The 8,890-nt window shown below is 41.8% G+C and overlaps 2 protein-coding genes across 5 annotated transcripts in view; one reads left to right on the top strand and one right to left on the bottom strand.

The window, feature by feature from the left end:
• Positions 1 to 2,625: 2,625 nt before the first annotated feature.
• id1 (inhibitor of DNA binding 1, HLH protein) lies at positions 2,626 to 3,918 on the top strand. 2 transcript variants are annotated; one of them, XM_063473182.1, is made up of 2 exons: positions 2,626 to 3,081; positions 3,328 to 3,918. In XM_063473182.1, exons 1-2 carry the CDS (start codon positions 2,725 to 2,727, stop codon positions 3,361 to 3,363), a joined length of 393 nt encoding a protein of 130 aa, XP_063329252.1. In that variant the 5' UTR covers positions 2,626 to 2,724; the 3' UTR covers positions 3,364 to 3,918. The 2 variants fall into 2 exon arrangements, with proteins under 2 accessions (XP_063329252.1, XP_063329251.1); XM_063473181.1 differs by having other exon boundaries at positions 3,325 to 3,918.
• Positions 3,919 to 6,799: 2,881 nt separating this feature from the next.
• Positions 6,800 to 8,890, bottom strand: part of ncoa3 (nuclear receptor coactivator 3) — a 32,673-nt gene continuing 30,582 nt past the window's right edge. For all 3 annotated transcript variants that reach the window (XM_063474678.1, XM_063474677.1, XM_063474679.1), the window contains 2 exons: positions 8,665 to 8,860; positions 6,800 to 8,573 (listed from right to left, as the gene is read on the bottom strand). In XM_063474678.1, coding sequence (XP_063330748.1) covers positions 8,562 to 8,573; positions 8,665 to 8,860 — 208 coding nt within the window. In that variant the 3' untranslated portion in view covers positions 6,800 to 8,561. The remainder of the gene's footprint in view (positions 8,574 to 8,664; positions 8,861 to 8,890) is intronic.

Raw genomic sequence — 8,890 nt, 5'->3', positions numbered from 1 at the left:
AGGGGAGAGAAAGAGAGGGCACTGCCATTCTGTCAGTTAAAATCAGGAGCTAATATGTTTCACTTTTCTTTCCCCTCCTCTGCCTCTTCCCTCTGTCTTCTCTCTCTCTCGCTCCCCTCGCCTTGATGTGCTGTAAACAGGCTAAAAAGGGCCCAGCTGTGTGGAGTTATTGTTGGTGTCAGTAGGAAGTGCTGATAGCTTTTGCAGCTGAACAAAAGCTGGATGAGGGGAGTGGAGGGGCGCTCCAGACACTGTGGCTCCAGCCTAGATTCTCTCCCACAATCCCTGCACCGCACTCCCATTGTTCTGCCCACCCGGCCTTCCCTCCGCCCTGTCAGCTGCGACCTAGGACAGAGGGCAAGAAAAAAAAAGGGAAAGAAAAGAAAAGACAAGAAAGTAAAGAAGAAAAAAGTTTTTACAGGCTACTGCAACAGCTAGAAGAAACAGCCGGTGGTAGTTAAGTTTGTTATACTGACGTTATCTCTGGTATGGCACAACATCTGTGCAGATATAAGCAGCGGCTATAAATGGCATTTATATTAAAATGTGAAGAGAGCAAGCTGTTTATAATTTCTTCCTCCTGCAAAAGGAATGATGCAAAGCTAAGAGTTCAGTCAGTCAGCGCAAATATCAAAATATACATTATTCTTTATGCATTAAAACAACAATTATTGCAATTGTAAACATGTGCAGTGAAAGTTGTTGTTAGGAATATATTGCACGGAGTTATACAGACACTTCTGCAACTTTACTGCTTACTGTTCACTTTATTCGTGCATTACATTAATGCATTAGCTAGTTTTAATACCCATGCACAGCACTTTCTCTTAAGGTTTTTTTTTTTTTACATATTCTATGCATTCCTGCACTGGACTGTAAAACTTTTCACAAAGGGAAACCATTTATATAATGTTTTCATTATGCATCTGTTTCTACTCCTACATATTTCTTGCAGTACTTGCTTTTACTTTCTGTTTCACGGGAATTGTTATGCAAATACCAAGGCAAATTATTTCCACTTTAAAACTTAGTTGAAAAAAAAAACTGGTTTGGATTGTTTCAGAACTTTACCTGACGTGCTCTCAGTTTTCACACCAGCTACACTTAAAACTTTATGCCTCATCTATTAAACACTGTATAAAACTTATTATTCCATTAATAAATCAACAGTAAAATATTATGTAACAATATGACGCTTAGAGCGGCCATTCTATTTGCTTAATGGCACAAATTTTCCTTTATCAGCTTTTTTATTTCAGATTTTCTGCATTATTTGCATGACATTAGCAGACAGGGAACAGAAATGCGTTTGATGCATTCATACCGGTTCTCACTAACACGGTGGTCACCGGAATTCCTGCACATGTAATAAAATGCATGCATTTTTTTAAAATAGTAACGTAGTGAATGTTGGTCGTTTGAAGGAATGCTACAGCTAGTTTGTGTCCTAACTCCTTTGTAGCTCCGGCTGACAGCAGCTGCTCTGCAGGTGCGCGGGGCGGTAATCTCATCCCGCTGCTTTAAGGTGATAAATGAACGACAAAAGCTCCGGAGCCGGTTTGTTCTCAGGGCTCCGCGCGCCACGCAGGTGAATGGAGGAGTGCCGGAGTGCGCGCTCTCTTGTTTAACGTCTCCATGGAGACCGCCCGAGCGGCGCCAGGCTGACAGGCGTCAAGGCTCGGATGAATGGGTGACGTCACCGCAGTGGCGCCTGCCAGTCTGCTCGGGCTTGTTTGGACAATCTGGGGGGAAGATTCGGAACAGAGCGATGCGATCTGAGTGCGCGTGCACACACACACACACTCACACACACACACAAGGCTGAGCACACACTGCAGAAACATGTGAAGGAATCCGTGAAGCCGATGCTCACACTGGTCTTCCTTCAGCGCTGAGAGCCAGGAAAAAGAGACCGTGCTCGTCCAAAGAAGTGCCGTTTGTGAGCATAAAGAAAGCTTTGAGTGAAGAGAGCGAGGATTTTAGGAGCGTGTTTTTTTTCCAAATCGGTCAACACTGTGACATCGAATAGTAATAAGCAAATGATCGGGAAAATTGAATAAACCGCTTAACTGTTCAGACGCTGCATTCCACGCAAATCTAAAAGAAAAAATGAAACCCTAATACATTTTTAGAAAAGGATACTCCTTCCCAGAATTATGAGTTCTTTAAACTTTTACTGTACTATTGTCATCCACATCTGCAGTGGCATCAACAATTGTGAAAAGGCACTGTGGTAGCCTAATTATCATTAGCCATTCATTCCATTCATCCCGTCCCGTCCCACACGCATTCTCACAGCGCATACCCAACCATTCACCACCCTTTGACTGTCCCCAGGCAATCTACACCTGCAGAGTCCCCAAGCCGTGGACAGCTGGATTCCCACATATTACCCATAAAAGACACACATTTGTTTCCATTTGTAACGCCATCCCTCAAACAGATTGTAAATCCCGATAACCAGCCGAGCGCTGTCACTGGTTGAGAGAGAAGTTTTGAACCGCCCCCATCAATACAAACGCAGCTGTCCCATTGGCCGTCCGCCTTCAAACCGGACGATTTAGCTCCGCCTCTGGCGTCTACTTTCTTATAAAGCCGGGGAGGTTTGCCCATGTGGATGTTGCGAACTGTCAACATTGCGTTGCTATCAGTCCTGAAAAAGGAGACCAACCCAACAACTCTTGTTTCTCTTACTCGTCATTTTTGGAAGCTACACTAATCAAGATGAAGGTTGTTGGATCTACCTGTGCCCTGAAGAGCAAAGGCGAGGACGTGGTGCGCTGCCTGTCCGATCAGAGCCTGACCATCTCCAAGTGCAAGATCCCGCTGCTGGACGAGCAGATGAGCGTATTTCTCCAGGACATGAACAGCTGCTACAGCAAACTGAAGGAGCTCGTGCCCACTCTGCCCACAAACAAGAAGGCTAGCAAAGTGGAGATCTTGCAGCACGTCATTGACTACATTTGGGACCTGCAGGTCGAGCTGGACGAGCCGGAGAAGAGCCGCCAGCACACCGTCAGCAGCGTGCCCCGCACGCCGCTTACCACCCTGAACGCGGAGCTTGCCAGCATCTCAGTGGAGGTAAATATCTCGCCACTCATACTGAATTAATCAGGGAATGGGCAATAGTCCAAACAGAGCTGCATGCATTCAGATAAAAACATGTATATAAGTGTCGGTGCGCGTGCGTAAAAGCTCAATTTGCGCATGGATAACAACGCGTGTGCTTTGCTAAAATATATATATATATATATATATATATATATATATATATATATATATATATACCTGCGTTGTACTAATCAACCTACTTTCTTCTTCCAGCAGAATGGATGCTCAGATGACAGGATCATGTGTCGTTAAGAGCTCTTGGAGCATCGCCCCATCACATCACATCAACCACAGCGAGGGGATGAACAAGGCTACTTGATGTGACTTCTCGAACCGCATCAAGAATTACAACCTTGAACTGTGTAGGGACGTTTCGTACTCCCAGTGTTAGATAACAAGTTGAGTGGACATTCTGCGGCGACGAGCCTCTCTTTTGTCACTTAACGGTTCTCGATTTATAAGAGGGCCACGAGACGAGAGAAAGATGAACAGAGAGTGTCCAGATATAGACTGGGTTAGCCAGGGGACCAAGAGAAGTTCAGCGCAACCGGCATCGCCCGTTGCTTGCAGAGTTTCTAAAGAAAGCTAACGTTTCTGTTACTGCTCTTTGTATTTTGTGTAAACCATGTAGAGGATTCAACATTTTTTTGTAAAAGATTTAAAAAGAAAAAAAAGTTAATTTCTCAGATTCCTGAGCGACAAACTGTATTGTATATTACAATGCCACAATATGTGAAGATATTGTTTTCTTACAATGTACATTATTTGGTGTTTTTATTAAAACAAGATCATTATTTTTGAACAAGATCCCTCTGTGTCACTGTGTCTGTGTGCGGGAGTGAGAAGGTATCTGACTCACGTGCTACGTTGCTGGGAGCTGTAACTGTGAAAAATAACACTGCATGGTGATTACCCTATGATGACCCTTAAAGCCTTATTAGCATTCCAATTACTCACACAAGTACACTCATATATTCTTATTTAGGAGAGCGTAAACTAGTTGTCACAGAAAAGTGCTACACCTACTTTCAAGTAAAGTAAAAACCAAAGCTGGTGGTAAACATACTGGTTCACAGCCAGTTTAATTGGTAATTTGACTCACTATAAGCCATTAAAGTATCACATTACAAGAGGAAGTCACACATTTAAATATCCTGACAGATACAGTCTTGACATAAACTTTAAATTAAAACCACGCATTAGTGACACACATGTTCTGTCGAAGGTTTTCATTTATTCCCCCCACATGTGTCGAATTCTGTGGCAAAGATAAGCCCATTGATTAGCAAATAAATAAAAACAAAAGGCTTTTCTTCACTACATAAAACATCCATTTAAATATGGTGTTTCAATATGTTATCGTGTAAATCAGCAGTCGAAAAAGTAAAAATCTGCCGGCACCGCAGGAGTTAAATGGCTTTGGCGAGGCGATTCGTTATAAGATTTATTCTGTCTCCCTGGTGCAATGTTTTTCCCATTTCCCTGCGGTGCGATGCGCACAGCTGCAGCCCCGGCGTGGCCAGTGTGTGATTGTGTTTGTGTGATAGCTTTGTGCCAAGGGCAGGGGAGGGCGGCGGGGCCCAGACTGAGCGGCGCCTCGGCACACCTGGGGAAGTTCAGGTTAAATAGCTCCACATTCCTCAACACACAGCTGATTGAAACATTAACAAACAGTAATCCACAGGCCAGGCCGCAGATGGGCCGGGAAACACGCCAACACCGAGAGAGAGAGAGGGAGAGGGAGAGACAGAGAGAGTTTGTCGGGTAGAGATTCCCACAGTACAGTCGTATGCCATAAGTTTGCTATATATACTTAAAAGAGGAAAGAAAAGAAGGGGGGGGGGGGGGGGGGGAAACAACTACACTGTTTTAGTTCTAGGAGAAGTGGACTTATTTAACACTTTTTTCATCATTTATGATATTACTTAGCAGTTAAACTGTTATACACATGTAACATTATCTCTGGACCGGGCAGCCTCTATAAGAAGTTTGTACTTTGCTCTCGATTTTTTTTTTTTAATTACCGTTAAATCCAGTCGGGACTGTGTCGAGGATTTTGGCCTCAGTCTTAATAACAATTATTATTTTAATCCCAGAGTCAATAAACATAAATCATCATCAAACCCCTGCCTCCAACTCCCGCACTCTAGCGCCCTCTGGCGAGCATGAAAAACATTGCAAGTCTTGATTATCCGCTGTGTACGTGTGTCAAGGATGATAGAGGAAGACAGCAGCGCCATCGTGTGGCAAACATTACACATATCACATTTACACAGTATGGCGTGTTTTTAGAGACGAAGGAGCTTACTGTACTGCGATCAATGAACTTTACTCGATTGTTTCCGAGTACTTGCCCTTTTCCATTAAACCTTTGCTTTTGACTTACTGCTCAACTGATTCCACACCTGTGATCTTTAATTTAAAACATGACTAATTATAGAATCAAAAACAAAAAAGGATCACCAAGTCTTGCAAGAATCAGTATTAAAATATGAGGATGCAGATCAGAACCACTCACTCTCACTTTGTTTATGAACATATTACAGTGCATTAGCAGAAATGAAAAGTTTTGCTCAGTTACTGCAGATAAGGGGAAATTACAGGCTGTTTTCCACTTACACTCCAGTTACTGGTTTCTTTTCAGTAATACTTTAAATATAGCAGTATTTTCCTGTGGCTTAGTGTCTTAATGTTTCAGTTGTGGATGAGATGATAACAATTTAACCAAAGAGTCATCTCTCATCTAAACTTCCCAGGTGTTTTGATTCAAAAACAACTTTTAGACCCAAAGAAAAGCAGGCATTTCATTTCTACATATTAAAATATGTGCACACAAACTCAGTATGCACTTCTGCAGCAGAGCTTTGTTGTTTCTTCTTGTCAGACTGATCAGTGTTGATCATTTGTGTACTTATTTTACTTTCTTTGTTTGGATTTTGATTTCAGATTAGTTTTGACCCCATTAACTCCTTTCTTTGGTCACATTTTTCGAGTCGAGTCACACATGATTCTACTTATTTACACCCTTTGATACACAATTTAATTTAACTTGCTGTAACGAAGGAACTTTGGGATGCATTATTTTAAACAGCAGAATTCAGCGAGCAAAGCAGGGAGTGTGATTTCATATGTATATATCACTCTGTTTCCACACTTCCTGTCCGGTCAGAAGTACTTGAGAAAGTTGTGATGACCTACTCAACCAGCAAGAGATCGATCAGCTCCTTCAACCAACACCATTCTCTTTTACACCAAAGCATTTCACAGAAACTACAAACTGAGAGAGAACCATGAAATCAAATTTATCAACTGAAAACTGTAAAACTTTGTGTATTGTGGATGTGAAAACTTAACTAGGGACAAGGATTGTAAATTTGAAATGGCTTTAAAGTCACGAGTTTAACATTTTGTGTTAGAATTATGTTAAACTGCATCGTTCTTTTAAAAAGAATGACTAGAGCGTGATACTGAAAATACAAGAAAAGCCTAACAGAACACCAAATCCTTCATGTCTTATTTTCAGTAACTTGACAGCAGAAGCGCCCCTCCTCCTCGCATCTGTTTTGTACGATCAAACTAATCATTCTGACAACGCAGCACACCTGCTGATATTTACGGACGTGTAGAGAACTGCACACAGGCATCACAGCTTATAAACAGTAAATAATTGGAGAGCCAGAGCCAGGAGTGTTTAAATAGAAATTTGTATTTTATATCAATATCAACATCAACAGAGAGAAAAAAAAAAAAAATCTGTAATATACATCCTGTAAAATAACAGCTTATCTTACCTCCAAAGAAAGAAAAACAAACCAAATGATCTCCTGCCTCTTTTTTGCACTTCATTCAAACTTCAAGATATTTCTTTTTTTTTTTTTTTTTTAAATTTCTTTTTCTCCTGAAGTAACAAAGTCTGGACATAAGATGAAGTTGTTTCCTGAAAAATAGATGAGATATTGATATGTCTTAAAGTGGATGTTTTTTTTTTTGTTTGTTTTGTTTTTTTCTACATCACAACAAAACATGCGTGTTTTTTTTTCCAGTCCTCTCCCCACTGCACCTCACTTTCCCACTGTGGAACAACCCATCTCATGTCCATAACCATCCAAAGCTTTTACAGATCCAATGATATGTACCCATTTACCATCAGAATAATATAACACATAATGTAAAAAATGTACACCAGAAACCTCAGAAACTATACATGTGGAAAAACATCTTTGGATTGCGCATGTTGAAAAGGTAGATTCAGCGAGCTGATAACAGTCGAAACAGAACATGGTGTGAATAATAATAATAATAATTAAAAAAAAAAAAAAAAAGCTTTACTGACAGAGCTGCTGCTGCTCCTGGGAGGGGGGAACACTGCAAGAACCATGCTTGTTGGGTGAATTGAGGAATCTGTGATCCTGCTTTAACCGTACTGCAGAGAAATCCCCACGCAGCTCCCCGCACAAAAAAACCAACAAAAACCGGATGGTTTGGAGTCTTGATATCCGGGCCCAGATGAATTTACTCTCACCGCCCTCCCTTAAAACTTCTGATGACGTCAAAGCTCAAAACTTCAACGCATCAGATACTCGTCGCAAGTTAAAAAGTGCCTAAAAACGTAATACATAACCTTACTGTTTTGTTTCGAAAATTAAAAAGCATTCTGTAAATGAAAAAAAGGAAATCAATCAGATCAGCATTGACCTATGGGACACAAAAATACAACCAGGTCTCATACTTTGTGCAAGAACGGGCCTTTAAAAAGCATGTTTGATAATATATTGTAGAATATTTACAATTCATATTCACAGAGAACATTTGAGACATCTAATACTGCAGTACCATTTGTTTGCTTATAACAGGGATTATGATGCTCAGGTACAGTCTAAAGCGTAAAGGCAAGAGTTATTGCTCCAATCTGCATAACATAGTAAACTGTGTGCTTATAGCTTCCAATGACTTTAGAATGAGGCGCATCCAAAGGATAAGGAAGAAAAAAAACCAAAACATTGTTGTGAAGGCATTGAATCTCTAGTAAGGCTGTAATGAAGAAATATTGCATCAATCTCTCACCCCCCGAAACAGAAGCCTTGTGGTAAAGTGCAGCCACAGCCAGTTGTACCGTAGTCCTGTTCTGCAGTCTGGCTGTGACGCTGAATACTGCCTGACAGCTTCAGGTCACACACAAACGCACGTGCAAACACACAGCCATATCGGATTTCTGTATACATGTGTGCGGATGAAACCTAGCACAAATCATTTGTCCTTGCAGCCCACACCCTCTAGGGCGAGCAGCATGTTGTGCTGAGTTCTTTGTGTCAAAATTTATGCTGGGGGAACTCTACTGTGTGTGTGTGTGTGTGGTGAATATGTGTGTGCGTCTGCGTCCAGTTCCTCTCCTTGTTCAGCTAAATCTGCCACAGCTGAAAGGTCCAGATTCTGTCATGAGCCACAGGTCCTCAGCAATACTTCTGCAAAAAACAAACAAAGCAGACAGACAATTACAAACGGAAATCCTCCGAGCAGCAGCTGAAACACATGTAAGACCCTAAAATTATCCACCTGGTCAGGTCCCATTGGCATTCGGCCCATCCCCATGGAGTTCATTCCCATTTGACCCTGCATCTGTCCTGGCATTTGAGCCATCTGTCCTGCACCAGGCCCGCTGACCGGCCCGGGTCCCCCCATAGAGTTGTTCATCATCATGGGTCCAAACTGGCCCTGATTGCCCTGCTGGGGGAACTGTTGAGGATATGACCTAGACAAGGAGAAAAATGACAAGTAAATT

Source organism: Pelmatolapia mariae, linkage group LG5 (genome assembly GCF_036321145.2).
Source record: "Pelmatolapia mariae isolate MD_Pm_ZW linkage group LG5, Pm_UMD_F_2, whole genome shotgun sequence".
In the NCBI taxonomy this organism is placed as follows: domain Eukaryota; kingdom Metazoa; phylum Chordata; class Actinopteri; order Cichliformes; family Cichlidae; genus Pelmatolapia; species Pelmatolapia mariae.
Note: the sequence above shows the minus strand (reverse complement) of the source record. Positions and strands in the feature narration are given on the sequence as shown.

Excerpts from the sequence above, each read along its gene's own strand:
- id1 (XM_063473181.1), top strand. The coding sequence starts at position 2,725 with ATGAAGGTTGTTGGATCTACCTGTGCCCTGAAGAGCAAAGGCGAGGAC. Across the intron at positions 3,082-3,324 it reads TTGCCAGCATCTCAGTGGAG|CAGAATGGATGCTCAGATGA; the intron begins GTAAATATCTCG and ends TTCTTCTTCCAG.